Source organism: Aspergillus flavus, chromosome 1, assembly GCF_009017415.1.
Source record: "Aspergillus flavus chromosome 1, complete sequence".
NCBI classification, from domain to species: Eukaryota; Fungi; Ascomycota; class Eurotiomycetes; order Eurotiales; family Aspergillaceae; genus Aspergillus; species Aspergillus flavus.
In genome coordinates, this window is record NC_092406.1 from 1,980,213 (window position 1) to 1,999,737 (window position 19,525).

The window sequence follows — 19,525 nt, forward strand, 5'->3', positions numbered from 1 at the left end:
ATTGATACCTCTTAACAAAAAAGAAAAGAATGGAAAAAAAAAAAAGAAAGAAAGAAAGAAAGAAGTGATCTACAAGAGACGGAGACCAAGCAAAAGAAAAAAGAAAAGTGTCTTACGAGAGAATCTTAATCCAGGTATCGCTGATAGGTAAGTAGACAAAACAACTGCATGGTAATTACTCCTAAAAGTCCAAGGAAAACGCCAAAGAATGCTATCATACAATGACTCCGTTATGACACTTTTCCCCCCTCCACTCCCAACGTAACCTCTTGATGTGTTGACACCCTCGCTGGTCAGCTGGCATTTTGCGTCGCTAGGTTTTCCAATCTCTTGAATCGCCATGCGTACTGGGCTAGTTGTTGTCTTTCCGCCGGTTCTAAGCTTTTGCCTTTCTCTGCCATTTCTTTCTCCAGTACCTTCAACATATCCCAACGTTTGAGGAGTCGACCTTGGTGCTCTGCAATAGAGACGAGGTTGTTGTCTCTTGATGCCATGCGTTCCTCAATGGTGGAGTGGTAGGCAAGCTTGGCGCGAAAGAGTGCCATGTCGGATTCGTCGTATGTAACGCCGTCGCCTTCGGGTAATGAGGTTTGGTGAGTTGATCTTGGTGGCATAATTAATGCTTTCGGGCTTTTGAGACTTTTGAGGAGCTTCTGATAGCTAGTCTAAGGCGATTGGAAGCTTGGATGTTTGGGTAGAGGCGATGATGGTGGAGAGAATGAAGGATACGAGGCTCGCTGAGAAGATAGAAAGCTCTGAAGACGAGAGGCAGGTGAATTTGCTGTATATCACCCTCGCTGAACCGTACGAGGAAAATAGAAAAGGAAAAGGAAAGAAATATCAGAGAGACAATTTGAAGACGGCTTCAACTCAGTTTCCTTTTAAAGTGTAGATGCAAAGGGTCCATGGCCCCCATCTTGCATCGTCCCTCGTAGAGGAGCTTTATAGCCTCCCTGGTCCACTGGTGACAACCATTAAGGTGATACCGGGACTGCCACAGGATACATCCTCCTGTTTATGAGCCCGTCCAATGAGAAGCAGAAGAGATGGACGAAGAGAAAGACATGCTTCCTCACCGGAAAAGCAGTTGTGTCGGGCGCCGTTTGTGCCAATGTCTTGTGATTCTTCATCTGCTGATGACGAAGGGACTTGTAAGTTGCCTCTTCGGGCCAAATTGTGACACCCTCTGGAAAATACCGGCGCAACCGGCGTCTATCTGTGGAAATCCGGTCGGTGGGGACGGTTTCTCTTGAAGGGAACGGCTTCGGAATGACGATTATCATGCTCAGACGCTGTCACCGCGATGTTTCTCGCATATGTAGGGGTTACAAACTTACATACATCAGACTCTGGACGGGCCGACCAAACATGGCGGAGGCCATGCGATTCGTCTGTTACACATGGGCAAGAAGATATGAAGAGAAGACGATAGAATAATTACCAGGCCAAAGGAAACTACATGTAGCTCTTATTGCCAATGAGATACCTGTATGAGTCTGCACATCCTTTTGGATTCAGAGTACAGCTCAATTCTCCGTTCCCATATTTCGAGGCAAATGAATGCACGCAGCAATACCAAGAACAACCAACCTTTCTTTTCTTTTTCTTTTTCTTTTTTTTTTAACTTTGCAAACGGGCGATTTGACGGGGTTTGACTTTGCTATTTATGAAATGTATCCTTTTAATCCCCTATTCGCGGTGGCCTTCGGTCAACATGTACTTAGCCGCTGAATGCGTTGTCGTGTCACCCTGGGCTGTTGGACGCTGAATATGGACAGGCATCGCGTCTGAAGGTATTTCAGTCAATCAATACTTTAGTATACGAGACATACAGAGCTTGGCAGGTCAGTCTATCCAATCCGTTCGTCGTCAACGCGTTGGTTCCAAAGTATTCCATGGCCAACATGGCCGGCACTGAAGTCGATCACTTCCGACGGAAAAGGGACCGCAAGAACCCTGTCCCACAGTTCATTTTGCCCTTCGTCGTTCCACGAGTCCCTTCTCAACTGAGTAAAATAAGGTCATTTAGGTATTTGCCCCAGAGATGAGGAATCGCAGTTCATGCCTCCATCCGAGGATGATCATGTGCCCCATCTTGAGCAAATGGGTCCTTGCGTATGCGGTGTCATCAGGTGTGGATTCTTGGATATATCGGTGGAGACATTATTTTGGGTTCTGGTTGTGTTGTCAATCTGGTAAGACAACGTCAGGACTAAGGTTGTAATCTATTTAGAGCCTGGCATAGCATGGCACAGCAGCTATCCCAGGTTGCCACATCGGAACAGGGGCGTAGGAACAGTAACACTCTACAAGTGCCTTTGCACGTCAGCATTACTGCCAAGTAGGGTTGACTTTCAAGCTTTTCTTGGCTTTGCATCCAACTCCCGCTGTGTCTATACGTGCGCTTATCTCGGCAGGCTACTTACATTTTTCCTCTGGTGGTCAAATTTTCGGTCTATTCCTTCTGCAGTTCGAGTCCGTTCCATGGTGCATGCGACGATGGCGGCTATCGCGAAACTTCTAGCATGCTCCCTTCTCCCTTGACTGGCTGTCGACATGATCCCAAGGCTGCCACTTGTGCTCTACGATGTCGTGGAGCACAATCTATGGCCCCTTAGCAAACCTTCCGGGCTGGCAAACTATATGGATACTACTTACTTCATCTGCGAGATATATGCTGGATGGAGGCTGGTTCGTAGTGTATCCTGAGGAGATACGCCATGCCGTGGACCATCCCACCGACGCGTTTGTAACATCCTAGCACTGAGCCGCTGTGTTCATAGATCTATGTTATCACGCTGCTTTACCGGGTATCGCAGGTATTGTTTCATCACCATTGTCGCTCAACGCTGTACTCTTCTGTATTGTGCAGTCATTATATCCAGGAAACCAATGAAGCCAGGGAGGCTATGAGAGTCGAATAGTGAAATTTGCCAAAGACACATTAGCCCCCCTGATTAGAACTTTCAGTAAGAGTAGCGGTCAGTATAGTGTGACGAGATATTCTATATCCAGATTGTTAGCTTATGAGAAACTCAGTTTGTGTTTAGCCTTCGATCTGCTACTGTTCACTGCACACGTAACAGTATATGAGCAGTCAAGCAGCAAACGGTGATACAAATACTTACAATGAAGAGGGTGACCTTGACTTGCGATTCTTATAAATGTCGAAAAAATACCAAGTCATAGCCGTGATGATACATGACCGTCGGCATGTAGTATGGCCGTAGAATTGCCGAGGGGTGAACTCTACGTACGAGACAAGAATGTCAACCGGGCTTGCATATTGAGGGATACCTGCTTCGAGTAGCTATTCCCCCTAGTATTAACACTGGATGTTATAATTTCAAGGGAGTCTCCTAAGGTCATATAGAAAAATGTCCGATAGGGCCAGACGTGATGCTCGTTACCATGCTGAAGCCACGCCTTGTCTGGATGAACTGTTTGATTGCCCCTACCCATCCGATAGTAACCTTTGCTCCTGGTGGCAGGCATCATGCCAAGGCTAAATATAGCCGTCCTTGGCCAGTTACAAAGACAGCGCGTGTGATGGCATAGTCAGCAAATGTCGAGTCTACACTGCTTCAGGATAAAAGTGGGCTTCTCGTTGACATTCAAGGTAGCACTGGCAGTGAGATGTCCGGTCGAGATTGCAAGAGCCAGCATGGCTCGGGGTTACACGGTCTTATAACACTGGCAGACGACCGCCACGGCCCGAGTTGCTTGTACAACCAACAGCAGTGTGTCCCTTCCAGTTACCGCTCAGTCATAGCTCACAGCTAGAATATCAACCCACATTAGACAGGACAGCGGCGTCAGTTGTGTCAGCCGAGTGTGGCCATTGGACGATCGGTGGTCAGACATAGTGTGCCAACCTCAACACGTCTTCGGCTTTTCGAGAGAGGTTCCCCTGATGTCCACCCATTGTTCGTACAGGTAGGGGATGAATAGGATTGCAATTAGATGACTAGAGCCGGAGTCAACATCAAATATGTCCACTATAGTTTAGTGGTTGTCGAAATGGTTCAGATGACCCATAGTGTGGTACATGAGGATTGTATCATCTGATCAAGGGCAGCAAGTCCCATCTTTGGTATGTGGAGTTACCTGTGGGTTCTATTAGTCTTTAGCGAATACCCCAGCTGGCTTCTGCTGCTTTTCTCTGCATACTGATATGGAGAACCTTGACCATCCTTATTACTTTGTCTTAACCGATCGGCTCACGCATTGCATGTAGAGGAAGAACGTGTACGTAATATTCGCATGTGAATTTTTGAGTATTAACCAAGAGTTTCGGGGGTAATCTAATCTGCCCGGAGGACACTCGTCGCCCAGAATGTTCTGCGTTCGACTTAATCGGCTCAGGAGTAACTAGGCTAGAATGTTCAATTCAACAACAACACTAGACTTAGACAATGAACTGGTCTCTTCTCTTCCTTCTTGCCACTGGTCTTCTGGAATATATTAATTGTGGTGACTCTAAGCAGAGTAACAGATTGTGAGGGTGAGGAAGAGTATTCCGGTATTCCCTTTGAAGTCATTCAATGCATGGTCATTTGATAGGGAGGTCTTCTCCACCTATGCCTGCAGTTCTTGACCATAGGTGGCTCTAGATAGAAATTTGAACCTGACTACAGATCCACCCTCGCCATAATACTTAAATTGGAAGGTTTGCTCGCGTACTTCTAAGTCGATACATTGGGTTTGCCAGTCCACTCATTAAACCAGCATATTTTGAGGTTTAATTAACGGGATAAGCTATAATGTATTGGAAGCAGAGAAGTACCATCTCTTGGTGAAGCTCCAGTCAGCCTCCCCACTTATTCTGTCTATGAAGATAGGTGAATATTGAGTAGGATTCTAGATTAGTACACAAGTGAAGATCTTGACCGTCCTACTGCCAGGTGTCAAGATAAATAGACAGCCTTGTCCTCCCTTCTTCCTCTCCTCTTCCTCCCATCTTCTCATCCTCTTCTCTCCTCTACGACTCATCTTCATCCTCTACCTCTTCTTCTTCCTCAGTACCATTACCTTTCCCACCGTCATCGTCTCATCACTCTCACCATAGCCCTGTTCTTTCGTTTTTCTCCCTCATCATTCACAGGCTGATATCTCACAAGCTCAGGTAAGCCATTTCAAGCCCGACTCCCGGGACTTTGAATCGTAAGCTCATCGATTGCCAGGAAACATTCAAACAATGTGAACGCCATAGGGGAAAAGGAATATGACCCCCAGGAGCCCATGCCACGCGCACCCAGAAGTTCTGTCTATTCCAGCAGGATTTTCGGTCTGGTTGGAAAATACGGCCGTACATATGCACGTTGTCCAATACGATGTTCCAGACAGGGTCTCTCAAAAGAAAAAGAGCCAGAAGAACGAGAAGAAAAACGCCACCAGCTAGGTGGACGAACAAAGTGATAGCTATTGAATCATGAAATTGATGACCAAAAGTTACATGTCGATTGGGATTGACTTCGGCAACAATGACTTCGACAATGCTTCAACTAATATTTCCCATTATCTGTGCCAGCTCGAGCACATATTGAAGGACGGAGAGAAAACCTAAGTTGTGATATGAATTGATGTCCATTCGGGAGTTGAGGCAACTAATTCGACCGGCGAGGATAACAAGGAAGCGCTTGCTGGTGTGGAATATATCAAGATGACTCAAAATCTGGTATTTGATTCCAAAAACCCATTCTGTAAGGCCTAGGCTCCATATTGTGGTCCCAGCGGAAAGCCTCAAGCACACTAGGGTGCCCTCATGTCCCGCGAGCCGAATGATTCGGCGGGCATTCAAGCAAGCTCAGCAAAAGCCGAAGCCGAAGCCGAAGCCGAGAACAAGACCCAAGATCATAGCGAAGAGATGAACCAGGATGTTGCGGAAAACACAATTATACGGCACCCTTCTGTTATATCGTTAACGAGCCTTGATAATTTGGATATTATGTTCGTCAACAGCACGCCTTTAGAATGGAAAAGTGAGGAAGAAGCCCACGACAGCGTCTCATTCAAGGACCACGAGGTGTGTTTTTGAACGTGACTGGTCGAGGTGTCATGGCTGTCATGTTTTACTCCATGCCCGACGCCAAGAGCGGCAAATGCTTCCGGGTGGTCAAAGAGGACTTTAATGTTGGAGATGTTGTGACGGCATAGTCAACCAAGCTGCCTTTCTAAGCGGGGCAGACAACTCGAGTTATCCGGATCTTATGGCCATCGTTCACCGGAATAGTGCGCAGGGCAGGCGAGTAAACACGGACTGAAATCGAACAACTTCGACTGAGATTTTCTTGTCGTGTCACAGAGGAAGGGCTTCTGACCATTTCCGGTTCTTGTTTCCTAGGTCCATGTCTTTAGAGACGAATTAATACAAGGACTTGCATGACTATTGTAGCCACAGTGTTGACATTATGAGTGAACTATAGAGTTTACTGCCCATAGTGATTGATTGTTGTTGTTGTCATCAGCTTTACTTCCCAAAACAGCAAAAGGAACGTGACTTGCCATGGCATCAGGATTGAGAACATATTCGGTCTCCATTACGTCCTTCCACGTTACCTGGTAAAGATAGAATCTTCGGGATTTTTCAAGCACTACCCTGGGGGAGGACGTTTATGTTCAGGATCAACTACAATGCCTCAACTCCTGCACCACGTTTCATGGCATCCTCCTCATTCCCGAGCTTGGGCTAGACCTTCATGCTAGCACTCATCAGTCTTGTTTTCCACCTCATGGGTTTCCACATGGCGTACGCTTCCTCGACCCATAAGGCTACTGATGTGAGCTGTCAAGCTCTTCTAGGCCTACTCGAGAATATGGGTCTCAATTGTCGCCTTCTACCGGGCGTGCAGGCCAATGACAGAAGTTCGCGAGTTTTTGTCCGAAGCCAAAGATTTCGAATCAAAGCAGGGCGGTGTAAAGAAGCTGAAGATAATCATAAGACCAATGAAGCCTCCATATCTGTGGGAGCTCAGCTCCTTATTCATAACGTTGCACAGGGCACAGTTACATCAGACAAAGATCGATCCTATGGCTTGCCAGAGCTTTCTCTTGAACATCATGTCCTTCGAGAGATTGACATGGCCAAGGGAACAGGTAGAGCCCTACCTACTTACTACCCATCAGAGAACCAGGAAGCACTGTCTAAGGGTTTTATTTGTTTTGATGATGTTGTTCGCTTCGAGGGACCCGAAGTCGACATGTTTGATAGACTTCATTCGCACCTGCAGCACATAAGGAAAGAGCCGTTGGGCGAATGGAAGTCAGAAGGACAATGCCCTCATCGCCTTCAATAACGTTAATTAGTATGTTGCTCGTGTCAGTGACATCTTGGTCTCCTCAAACAACAAGATACCTAATATTTGACCCCATCATCTTAGAATAGACGGCAAGCCCGTACTATTGATTGGCGATGAAGGCTATATGGATGTAGCGCCAGAACGAATATCTCGTGGAAGAGAGCAAAGGCTGGAAGTATATTTTACTCCAAATAGGATGTGACTTTAACCATGTATATGATATTATTTGTGGAGCTAAAAAATCAAAGCCACATGATCACAGCCAAAAAGCTATTCAGTAAAGCTAGCCAGTAGTCCCCTCAGCAGTCAATCCACCTTCGTGGGCCGTTCTTACCATGGATCACGCTCCAATATTTCCCGTAGTTTCCGCGAGATCCTCCTTCTTCTCTTTCTTGTCAATAAGGTTAGATACCGCCCGAGCTTGTATTCTGATCTCACACCCCATACTGTCTGGCAATCGATTGTTGGGTCACACCCGCCCAATTTTAAATACGAAAGAAAGGGGCAATAGCGTATTGCCCTCACTACCTCTTCCCATATCTCCCCGTCGGAGAGCGTGATATGATAGAGTTCGATATATCTCAGGGTATTTCTGAAATGCCAGATAGTATAACACAAATATCTGGATGAAATCTTTGAAAGCCATAGTGATAATCGTTGTAAAGGAGCCTTGGGATGAATGATAGGGTAAGACCACCTCATCCTGTGTGAGAAATATTTTAACTGCACCGATCGTAGATTCTCCCCATACTCTAATATAGAGAATACATGATCTCCGACAGAGCATCCTCCATCTCTACATCCACAGGACTTGGTGATTTTGAGGCATCGAATCTGGGCAATAACCGAGGCCATTGCAGGATTGTTTTCCCCGGAGAACTGGATAAACGTCGAATCCTGGGCACCGCTTAACTGTAACCCCTCAAGATTTGGTAGCAGAGGGCGAGAGTGTTGGAGAGCGCTGGCCATAGTGCGCGCCTCTTCTGTTCCATTACTGATGAATGTCAAACCGCCTCAGATTAGGCAACCGTTTGAAAAAAGATCTAAAGGAATCTCTCATCCCATCTTCGTCTAGCTTAAGGGTAGCGTCGGCTTGGTCCTGATTACGTCTTTTGCCCCCGATATATATGTAAAGATGCCGAACGTAATCACTGCTTGCAGGCTGGTATCCTTCTTCTAGGTGAAATCTTTTGTCTAGGTCACTGGAAGTCGGAAACGATTCTTGACTAAACCTCAAATGGCGAAACAGGAGGCGGGAAGCGCTCTTGAACATGGGCCTGTTGACGAGGCGGAGGTTCTTGAGTATGCGCCCCTCATTAAACTCATCGTGAACGACGTATGAAACGATCTAAATTCAAAAGTCAGGTTATATATCATGGCTACGTTACTTAAAACATACCATATCGATGATTTCCGTCGGTAGCGATTCTATCGTCGCCATAGTGGAGGTTCTGTTGGCAGAAGATAAGTGCTTGATTAACGGACTGAAGGATGGATGAAGAAGAAAGAGACAGGTGGCACAGTTAAGAGGCGGGATCTACTATATCACTGTTAGCTCAATATTCTTGGTGAGAGTATCATGATGATATACACGGTCCCAAGCGTAAGACATTTTGGTTCCTCGGCTAGTCCTAACATGGAAATATTGGATTGTCAATTTTATGTATTGTGTGATTCTGGACTATCTTGTGATCTGACTGAGTTGATAGGCAGATGTCCTGAAGTATCTAATCTGAACCAGATACGCAGGACTGTATTGCTTGCCGCTATAACATAAAACCATATTTCCATGCTTCTGACAGTATCATCGTTCAAGACAATCTTGTCGCGCTTCGACTCTGCCCAGCTCCTTCCCATCATCGCCTGGAAGTCTTTGGAGGAGTTTACCAATGTGTCCTTCTTTACATGCAGTAAAGCTGTTTATTCTAGTACTTTACGCTCGACAGTACTCGTTAACCTGGACGGTGAGATCACGCTGAGGGCTGATCACGATATCAGTCCTCTCATATCTCGTCATTCGTCATCCAGTGAACGCCATCACTATACAGGAAATTGTTGTGGTTGGTTGTGGTTGTTGCTGGTTGTTGGTTGTTAGTTTAGGGGGGTTACAGAAATATTATGCTAGTTTGTATTCTATATTTTGATGGTAATGGATTTGAGGCTTTAAACTCATATTAGACACCTGAGAGCAGTCTTTTAGTGAGTCATCGCAGATTGTGAGAAACGTTCTAGTGCTGAATAGAAAAGGTCAATCGTTATATGGGTATGCTATGTTGCTGTATAAGTGTAAAAGAGCCTAGGTAAAGAAACACTGCGCTGATGAGAAAGACTATGTGCATGAACTGCTGGTCTATATCCGCCAAGTGGCGGATGAGGCCAAATCCTCGGAAAAAGATTCCTGGGGTATCTCTAGAGACGAAAGAACAAAAGGAAAACCCTAGTTCATCTCAGATGAATTTTGCTGTACTTGCTTGTCTGATTCTGGAGTAAGCTGGGCTCCCTGACTGTCAGAGCCAGGCGACGGCGATGAACTGTTGGGTGTCCCAGTATCGTGGCTGACGCTCCCTCTCTCCCGCATTGCCAGGCGTGTTTTCGTGAAGGTTGGCACAGGTGCGAGGTATTGGTCCAACATCTCACTTAGAATTGTCGACCGGACTGGCTTGGGAAGATAATTGTTCATGCCGGCTTCAAGACACTTCTCGCGGTCGCCCTCAATGGCACTGGCCGTCATCGCGATAACAAGCGCTTCATTAACATTAGGATCAGGGTCTCGTCGGATTTCACGGGTTGCATTATAGCCGTCCAATGTAGGCATTTGAACATCCATCAAAACAACGTGGAAAGGATTCCCTTCCTGTGAGCGTGCACGTAGAGCCTCGACCGCTTGTCGCCCATCACTATATGCTTCACACTGCAGATTAAGGCCAGTCACGAATTTCACAGCGATCTTCTGATTGATCGGGTTATCTTCCGCAATGCAGACCCGGATTTGATCGCGTGGAATCATAGTAAGGTCACGAGCCGTTGGTGAAGGAGAGGTCGTTTTATCACTCGGATCCCCTTTCTTTAGCCCTGATGCTTTTGCGGAAGCATCTTTGACTTTATTGAAGGATAAATGGAAAGTCACTGTGGTGCCGACTCCAGGAGTTGAATCGAGCCAAATCGCGCCACCTAGGACGTCTTCAATGATGGCTTTACAGATGCTTAGGCCGAGCCCACTGCCGCCGTACGATCTAGCGGTGGAACTATCCGCTTGCGAAAATGGCCTGAATAGTCGCGATTTTTGCTCCTCGGGAATTCCGATTCCGGTATCAGACACCGAACATTCAAGGCGAATACGGCCCTTGCCTTCCCGAGTAACTCTCGCCCGGACAGTCACCGATCCCTTCGGCGTGAACTTGTAACTATTGCTAAGGAGGTTCATGAAAATCTGGTGCAAACGGACGGGGTCACCAAGCACCACCAAATCTGGAGGAACCTTCTCGAGGTCCTCGATAGTTTCCAAGCCCCGGTCGCGGTGTGTGTAGCGAAGCGCACGAACAACCTCTGAAATTGTCTCCTTGATGTTCAGAGGCACCGTGGAGATTTTCATCTTACCAGCTTCCAACTTAGAGAAATCCAGGATGTCATTAATGAGGGTGAGCAGGGTATCTGCGCAGACACGAATAGATTCCACGTATTCGTCCTGCTCTTTGTCCAGCTTGGTGGCCTTCAGTAGCTCGGAAAGGCCAATAACCCCATTCATTGGCGTACGTAGATCATGGGAGATGTTGGCCAAGAAAATAGATTTGGCCTTCGCTGCATCCTCTTTCAACTTGACGTTATGCTTGGCTTCAGCTTCCGCTACCTTCGCCTTTTGCTCCGCCTCACGAGCCTGCGCGAGTGCGCGCTTTTGAGCTTCAACCATAGATGCGTTGGTGGCGCTAACTTTGCGGACTTCACGGAAGAGCAAGGCATTGGACAGCGAAATACCAATCTGGTTACAGAGCAGGTGAAGGACTACAAGGTTTCGCTGAGTGAAGGAGTTTGGCTTTCCTTCGATATGGATAACTCCAAGAAGATGCTCCGCTTGCATTATTGGCAGTGCAATCACAGACTTGCCAAGCGGATATCTACCCTGGTAAGCATCCGAGACATTCGAGAACCGGTCATCCTCGAGAACATTATGGACGAGGACCTCTTCCCGGGTGCGCATAACATAGTGCGAGATTTGTTGAGCCATTTTATCTTCGACCACTGAAAATGGAAGGCCGTCGACGTAAGATCTTTGCCCGTTTTCGAGGTCTCCAGCTGCGGCAACAGTGAAGTTGTCATCGAAATTAGTTGCGATGACTGCAAAATCTGATCCGTTGCATGATTCCAGAACAATCTCAATCATCTTCGTTAGGAGCTTGTCTATCTGAAGTTCAGATGACATGACTTGACTAGACTCGAGGATACTCGACAGATCAATAATGTCTACCTAGGCGTTAGAAAGAGCAGTTCTGCACTTGAATAAGAGGCTGAGGATAAGCTAAAGACCTACCAAGCCCAACGCCAGATATATCAAGCGAGCGTTCGCCTGTAGTCACGCCGTTCTGCTCGATCCATCGGTGCTGTCGGTCATCTTCCTCCATATGCTGAGAGACACCGATGTCCTCTGGTTCACTACTGCGATTAATTCCTAAGAGCGAATCGACAGTTTGGCAACCAACATCAACACTCCTTGTAGATGTGGCTGTTTTCAGGAGCCATTCATGCTTCTCCGTCAGTTGTGCAGCCTTACCAACAGCACTGATCGCCGCCCATGCGGCGATGGCGTCCTGCATAACGGAGCGTGCCGCCCGTTTAGCACCACGTCGTATCAAGAAATCGCCTAGAACCAGGTCAGTGTCATGGAAGGGGTCTAGATGACAGATCGAGATCTATTCCACACGTACCATGCAATTCAAGAGCAAGAGCCTCTTCCAAGGGCCATCCATGGATTTGGCAGTGATCAATTGCGGCCTTGATAGAGATTGAGCTTTTATCCTACACAGAACTGCAATTTCAACTTACCTCGAATGCTCGGATCGCTGAGCTATGATCATTCCGGACCTCGAAAACCAATGCCTCCAATATCAAAGACCACATTCCATAGTTTGCATCGCAAGCGCTCCGGGCGAAATCAACTTCGGCTTTGTACCTTAGGACTGTCTTCATGTTTCCATCGAGATACCCGCCGGCAGGATAATCATTGTGCAGCGTGAGTAAAGAAAGAGCCAGATAGAAATATACAACATACGAGACACGAGCAGACCATAGCCTGGGCATAGTATCCATCATCTGCACGCCCAATTCTATAGCTTTTGAGTGGTGTCCGTATACAAACAGAGGGATCATAGCCAGGCCCCAATATATGTCACGAGGACGGTCGGCGTTACTAGCATTGTTTTCCAAAAAGGCGATATACTCGCTAGTATTGTGGTGTTCATCAGCCATAATAGTATCGGCATTCCGATAGCCAGTCTTCCCTTGCAGTGCACGTGCGACTTGTCTAATGGTAGATACGTTAGCCCACTCCCACTTCTCCCGTCATTGCACTTGCTTTGTTTAGGATAGGGAATGAAGTTGTCAAACGAGTCATTCAACACTGGATAGGAGGCTTACCGCACTGCAAGGAGACTCGCACCGCCGCGGGTATCATTCACCCATTCTGGAATATCCTCTGGACTCTCATTGCAAAAGCCTTCCAAGTGAGTCAAGTCATGGCCAAGAAAAAGTCTCGTCATCGCCATCGATGACAAACTGATTAGAGTTATGTAAGGGTCCCCCATGGAAAAGGAAGTCTCCACAGAAGCCTCAAGAGCGGGAAGCGTTGATGCCAGAGGGACTCGCAAGTGACTAACATAGAGATTATGGACAATCGAACCACGACCCTGGGTCCAAGGCTCAGGGCAGCGCTCTAGAAGAGTAAGTGCATGATCACTCAGCTTTACCGCAAGATCCAAATCTCGAAAACGGCTGAAAGAGATCATAGCGAGGTGAGAACAGCCGATTGAGATCTGCACAAAGCCACCCTTGAAGATGTGGAGGTTCATCATCTCGATCGCCATTCGGTAAAACGTCAAGGGATCATCCCAATATGTCACAGCCATTGCCTCAGCCATAACGGCCCCGATAGTGATCATATTGATGTCCTTGCTCACAGGCTTACGGACAACAGCCTCCAAATCCCCTTTCTCTAAATACCTCCTGAGGTTTCTATAAGCGGCATCACATTCCTCAAAGGTTGTAAACTCCCGGAGATGAACGCCAAGCTCATCCAAGCATGTGAGTAGCGAGTCCATCGAGCGGAGATGATTTCCCATTTGAGCATATATCTTAGCTTTCACAATCCAAGCCCTCGACTTGCACACCGCACTTTTTCCATAGACAAAGACTTTGTCCAGTAAGTCAAGCGCTTCTGAATTATGACCCTGGGACCATGCCATCTCAGCTGTTGCAATGTGTAGTCGCAGTGTCTCATCATAATAGACATCAGTATTGTTGTCATCCCATGGGTTTTCTTGGAGAAGTGCAATACAATGACGGAAATACCAAAGTGCAGTTGGTCGTGCGCCAGATTGTGCAGCTGTTTGCGCGGCATCCCAAAGTATTTTCCGATAATCAAGTCTCTGAAGGACCCTATTCTTAATTATCCGTGACGCAAGGGCCACATGCCGAGCCATTGCATAGCGACTCCGACCATCATGATAGTACTTCATAATTGCTTGCGATATGATGAAATGCATCTTCTCGACATTGCGACCCTCTGTCAATGACGCAGCAGCTTGAGCTATTCTATCATTGGCGAATCTAAAGATTACTTAGTGCAAAACGAGTACAGTATATGATAACAGCGACATACCTGAATTCATCATCAGTCTTCCCTGGGACAAGAAGATTTGCTTGAACAAGATACTGCAGTCCAACTACAATGTCGGCCTCCGACTGCCTAATAAGATTCGCGTTCTGTGGGCAAGTAAGGTCCACTGCCTCGTCATCGTCGCTCGAGTACAGGAATTCGCTTGTGAGGAGCTTCTGAACTAAAGAGAACGCAAATGGACTTCCCAACAGTGTGCTCCAAACCATAATGGATCGAGCCGCCGGCGGGGTCTCCTGAAGACGTCTGGCAATGAACCCAAGCCCAAGCCCTTCACCGTATCTTGGGGCCACAAACTCGGTGAAGATACGGTCAAGGTCGAATTCCCACACTGAATTTTTCCATGAATACCAAATACAGTTTTTGCTATAACAGGTTTCCAGCATCAGTCGTACGTAGAACGGATTGCCAACGCTCTTTTCCTGGATGACAGCTGCGAGAGGGGTGAGCATTGGGTTTGGCTCCTGGTGCATTGTAGCTGCTACAATCTGCATGACTTCATCTTCCCCAAGTGGATTCAGCGCAATCCTTGTTACGCTAGGGTTCTCTGTCTCAAAGAGCGACTTGATGGCATCCGACTCCAGTTCGGCCTTACGACTGGTGAGTATAAGCACACAGGGTATTTTTGCTTTCACAATGTTCATGATCAAGTCGAGGGTCTCATCATCAGCATAGTGTAGATCATCCACGCATACGCAAATTAGCTTGAACTGAGACAACGTTTTTAGTATCTCCAGGAATGTTTCCATCAAGCGCATATTCTTCAAAGCCGCATTGGATAAGAAAAAGTCGACCGAGGTCTGCCCCTGGTCAAACCGAGGAAGTGCAATACGCTTTGAAGGCTCTCCCTTGGTCGAAACATCTTTATTGAAAATGTGCTGGGCAGCCGAGAGCTTGGGCGATATGTCCTTTTCACTTCCTCCAGATGACATCAATTGCTCGGGCAGCTCCAGAACTCGATGTAACGTGGGCCACATCGGCCGCAATGCTGTGCGGACACTTTCGTGATAATCCGTTGTTACATCACGCTCGGAAAATATCTGGCGTAGAAGACTGGCTAAAATCTTGGCAAAGGGTTCAAAAGGGACCCTTCGCGCCCGATCCAAGCGAGCAATGCCGATATAACCAAACCTGCGAATTGCCGGTTGAACGCGATTGAGAAGATCGGTTTTCCCAATGCCAGCAGCACCACTGATGGTAATGACCTCGCACTTCCCACTCCGGCGGAGCTTGTGAGCAGTCTTAGACCTATTTACCCCAAGAGAGTCCGCATGGCTCTGCGTGCTAGCTCCTGTCGAGAGGTGCCCGTCTCTATCTGTATTGTCCCAGGAGGCACGAGATTCGACCGGACTCTTTGCCTTATTTGATACATAGCCTGGCTTTGGTGTCGAGAGTGATGACTCGGTACTATGAATGGACTCATGCGTGGAGACACGACCGAGGTTGGAAGGACCACCATTAGAGTTAGGCTTATGAGGGATGTGGAAAGAGCCCGAGTCGCTCGAGCCAGACGCGATTTCAAAGCTGTCAACACGGCCGTCCGAGATAGATGAAGTGGAGCCTAGTCCGCTGGTGCTCTGAGTGGTAGCTCTGGCGTAAGCGGACTGCTGACGTCGATAAACTTTTTCAACCACCTCTATGAGCTTTTTATACTCTTCCTTCCGCCCGAACATACGAGACGGCAGAGTAAAGAATGAAGAGACGTCGCGCTGAGCAATTTGAAAATCTTTCAAAGCTTCGCTATCACCGTCACCAAGCAATTGAGAAATCTGTACCAAATCTCTCTTCACGGAAGAAATGGTATGATAGCGCTCATTGACTGCCTTCTGAGTCATCTTCTCGATCACAGCTGACACTGCGTCTGGGACATCCATTCTCTTGGCCGAAACTGGTGGTAGCTTCTTCCCCAGCACATTCTGAACAACTTCAACCGGGTCGCTTCCAGTAAACGCCGGCTTCCCAACTAACATTGTCCAGAAAAGTACCCCAAGCGCGTAGATATCCGTTCGACTATCCGGTTCAGTTGGCATTCTTCCTGTCTGCTCCGGTGCAATAAACTGTAATTTATTCTTAACACCAAGCTCTCTAGCAGTCGACGACCAGCCCTCGCTAAGGATGTTATCGAACGACCGGGCACCATTTCCTGTGTTGATTAGTTTTACAGACCCTGTTTCTAGACTGAAATGAAAAGCATCCCCGCGAATTTCACCGTGAACCGTTTTAAGCCCGTAATGTAGGAGTTCGAGGCAATCGCATGCGCCGATACCGAAATCAAGGAATACTGGAAGGGAAACCTGCTCTCCAGGAGTCGGCTCACTACTGTCGCCTTTGGTGCCCATAGCAAACCAGGCAGGTCCAAATGCGACCAACTCCTTCAGCATGTTCTGACCTGGTGATTCGAAGATAGCCACCAATAGAGGACCCGCATCACCAGGATCTCGAGGAAGCCGTATAAGATCAATCGGTCGTATTGTGTGGTTGCAATCGGGATCCGACGTTTGTACTATGGACCTTTGCATATGGAACTCACGCTCGAGTCTCACAACGTGAGACGAAACCCGGGCGATGACCGGAGTCCATATTGGTTCGTGATCGCCACGCGAAAGTGATATCTCACTGCTGGATTCGCTCAGACTACTTCTCCAGTGATGGCGAAAGGGAGGGCGGGATTCGGCTCGTGGGGAGTTGCGCGCGAGACTAGATGGCCCTGATGAAGTCGCGGCGGGCGTAGAGACGTCGGACTCGAGAGAATGGCGGAGACCGTAAACATGCCAATGGCTGTATGTTGAATGAAAAGGCTCGATGGACTGATCCCAAGTATATCCAGGCAGCTGCGCCAGTCGTTCGAAAAGCCGAGTTGGAGGAAGTGGTAGGTCCTCACCAAGGATATTACTATCTTCCATCTCAACCGACTACCGATATATCCTAGTTGGTTCGACCCCCCTCAATAAACAGCCATATGTGAATTACCCGTGTGTAGAGTTGTCGCAGATCTGATCAGGCGGGGTGTTAAATCAGAGTGTGCAGTATCATTAGGAACAAAAACGGTACAATCGCCAAGGACGGAGGAGGGGACAAAGCACCTCACTCCCTCTGGAGATCGGACGAGGCCAAGTATAGCTACCAGGCTGCGGAACGTGCGCGCAATTCGGCGGTATAAGAGCAAAGATAGCGACGATCGAAGACCTGACTTGTCATTGTACAGCTGCGATCATTTCGTGCGGCTGCGAGTGGAGGCACCTGATCCGTGACAAGACATTGGTTGGGCCTGAGAGCCTCAGGTATCATTCATTCCATGAATAAGCAGTGCCTTAGTCATCTTTCATTGGGCATCACGAGGGAAAACCGGCGATCAGTTGTTAACCTAAATGCGATGGGACGCTACAGCGTTGGAGCAATGAATATAGATTGCCTAAAATCCTATGGTTGAATTTTGGCTGGTGCGTTTATACAGCAGCTATCAATCCTTTCACTTCGATAAATACTTTGTGTGGTGATTTTATACCCATCCCTTTTATGTACCCGAATCATGTAAACCCACTTGTGATATATATTTATTTCTCGGGAAAGTCCGCAGTACTATCAACAACACTGATTGCAAGGGGAGTGTTTGCTGGTCAGATGAAGGGAACCATTCGTGTGATGTCTCTCAATTTCTGACAAGGCTTCTGAGAATTAGTATCGCCGATGTTGGAATCCTATATCTAGTGCCTAATTTCTTTCTTTTCTAGAAAAAAATAATAAAATAAATATAAATATAAAAGAAATAATACCTATCATAACCCCGAGTTGTGGGTACTACTATCACATCGGACGAATTAGCCCTACCGGGGACAATTACGTAGTAAAGATATTTATAAGTGTGGAAACCTATATCTCTTAAATGATATTGGGCCGTATGTGGATAACAAGAGGTAGAATCGAATGAGTGATTAAAATAAGTTTGCCAATGATGGATGGACGAACAATCCGTAAACAGAAACCAAATCGTCAAGTGGTAGAGAAAACAGAAAGAGACAGCTATTCTTGGAGAGCACAGAATTTATTCCATGCCACATCAAAACGGTATGGGGAAGAGATCAAATCAATTGAGATATATCGCTCCGTACTCTCGCGTATTGTACTCCTTATATATTTACTACCAAGCAGACAATTGAGCAAGGAAAGGCCGGAGGTATACTCGAAATGTCGAGAGGATCGACAGAACAACACAGCTGAAGGGATTTCAATAAATCTCGGCCGACTGCCTTGATTAGGAAAGCAAGCTAGATCACTAAATCTGCTTCGAGAAAAACCGTTAAAATGGTTTGAACTATAGACTTTCTTTACCTGAATAGCATGGTTCGGCCTCCTATTACTGGATCATATCATTGCTCAATCATTATGAATGGAGTTTAGAAAAAGAAATTAGGGGCAAGGGAGGGTACGTGGTGCAGCCCAAAAATGAGTGGCTTAGGCAGGATAGACGGGATCCGTGGAATTTGTCCCACATCATAAAGATATATGGATCGGTACTGACCATGACTCGTTCGGAATAATATCTCAAGGGAATGGAAGCTCGGCAGAGCTAGGTATTGGTTGTTATGGATACCTTTCAGGTACGGAGTGCCTACTGTACGCGATCATGTTGAAGCCCATAGGGCACCACTGAAATTGATGACGACAGCGGGCGTTCTCTTTCACATTTTAAACCATCTGCACTCCCTCCTGTACCCCATGCTTAGCGTTAAGTGGGTAACTGTGCACTGATTGGTGAAACGAGCCAGCTTGGAATGGGATGTTCAAGAGGGAATTCGAGAGGTTGGCCCCAACAATATCACTTGAACACCAGCACTGCGACCTGGATCGGATGACAGTATCTATGACAGGTAGTCTGATTGCTTCATACCCATCACCTCTCCCGAAAGTTATTGTCGGTGTGGCAAAAGATAGGTCTATGCATTGAAATTGAGCCTGTAAAAGTACTATTACTCAGCATCGATACACAACCGTACAGGATATTCCCAGTACAAGCAAGCTATTGAATAATACAAGGAATACATGTTATGAAATACCAACGTTGGATGATTTTAAAAACCGACTAACCATTTATTGATTGCTGTACCCGAGTCTCTGGATTCGGGGAGCGCCACATAATCATAAACGATGACCCTTGACGTCTTGCAACCCGGGGAAATGAAAGCCTTTCCCTTTTACCTTATGAAATTATGTTTTTTTCTTTTTTCTTTTACCTTTTCTTCTAGCCGCCTTCCACGCTACACTGTACCTTTTCTATGATCCTTCGACACGATTGCGCTCTTTCCCAACCTTTGCCTAATATATATTACAGATATGACATTGAGTC

The 19,525-nt window shown here is 46.9% G+C and overlaps 6 protein-coding genes across 6 annotated transcripts; 2 read left to right on the forward strand and 4 right to left on the reverse strand.

Annotated features, from left to right (window-relative positions):
- Positions 1-222: 222 nt before the first annotated feature.
- On the reverse strand, positions 223-794 carry F9C07_1048380 (uncharacterized protein). Its single transcript, XM_041284235.2, has one exon. It carries the CDS (start codon positions 612-614, stop codon positions 294-296), a length of 321 nt encoding a protein of 106 aa, XP_041141170.2. The 5' UTR covers positions 615-794; the 3' UTR covers positions 223-293.
- Positions 795-5,740: 4,946 nt separating this feature from the next.
- Positions 5,741-6,214, forward strand: F9C07_2136614 (uncharacterized protein). The gene has a single exon (XM_071509145.1). It carries the CDS (start codon positions 5,765-5,767, stop codon positions 6,035-6,037), a length of 273 nt encoding a protein of 90 aa, XP_071365642.1. The 5' UTR covers positions 5,741-5,764; the 3' UTR covers positions 6,038-6,214.
- A 517-nt stretch (positions 6,215-6,731) lies between these two features.
- Positions 6,732-7,295, forward strand: F9C07_745 (uncharacterized protein; the record flags this gene model as incomplete). The annotated part of the gene is made up of 1 exon (XM_041284234.2): positions 6,732-7,295. One exon carries the CDS (start codon positions 6,732-6,734, stop codon positions 7,293-7,295), a length of 564 nt encoding a protein of 187 aa, XP_041141169.2.
- A 167-nt stretch (positions 7,296-7,462) lies between these two features.
- F9C07_1049082 (uncharacterized protein) lies at positions 7,463-8,677 on the reverse strand. Its single transcript, XM_071507433.1, has one exon. The coding sequence runs from the start codon at positions 8,265-8,267 to the stop codon at positions 7,629-7,631; it is 639 nt and encodes a 212-aa protein (XP_071365643.1). The 5' UTR covers positions 8,268-8,677; the 3' UTR covers positions 7,463-7,628.
- F9C07_2227595 (uncharacterized protein) lies at positions 8,290-8,739 on the reverse strand (the record flags this gene model as incomplete). The annotated part of the gene is made up of 2 exons (XM_071509803.1): positions 8,290-8,646; positions 8,698-8,739. 2 exons carry the CDS (start codon positions 8,737-8,739, stop codon positions 8,290-8,292), a joined length of 399 nt encoding a protein of 132 aa, XP_071365644.1.
- Positions 8,740-9,735: 996 nt separating this feature from the next.
- Positions 9,736-17,084, reverse strand: F9C07_746 (putative sensor histidine kinase/response regulator; the record flags this gene model as incomplete). Its single annotated transcript, XM_071511628.1, has 6 exons — positions 9,736-11,756; positions 11,824-12,153; positions 12,218-12,308; positions 12,336-12,813; positions 12,927-14,114; positions 14,167-17,084. 6 exons carry the CDS (start codon positions 17,082-17,084, stop codon positions 9,736-9,738), a joined length of 7,026 nt encoding a protein of 2,341 aa, XP_071365645.1.
- Between the last annotated feature and the right edge of the window lie 2,441 nt (positions 17,085-19,525).

Excerpts from the sequence above, each read along its gene's own strand:
- F9C07_1048380 (XM_041284235.2), bottom strand. The coding sequence starts at position 614 with ATGCCACCAAGATCAACTCACCAAACCTCATTACCCGAAGGCGACGGC.
- F9C07_2136614 (XM_071509145.1), top strand. The coding sequence starts at position 5,765 with ATGTCCCGCGAGCCGAATGATTCGGCGGGCATTCAAGCAAGCTCAGCA.
- F9C07_1049082 (XM_071507433.1), bottom strand. The coding sequence starts at position 8,267 with ATGGCCAGCGCTCTCCAACACTCTCGCCCTCTGCTACCAAATCTTGAG.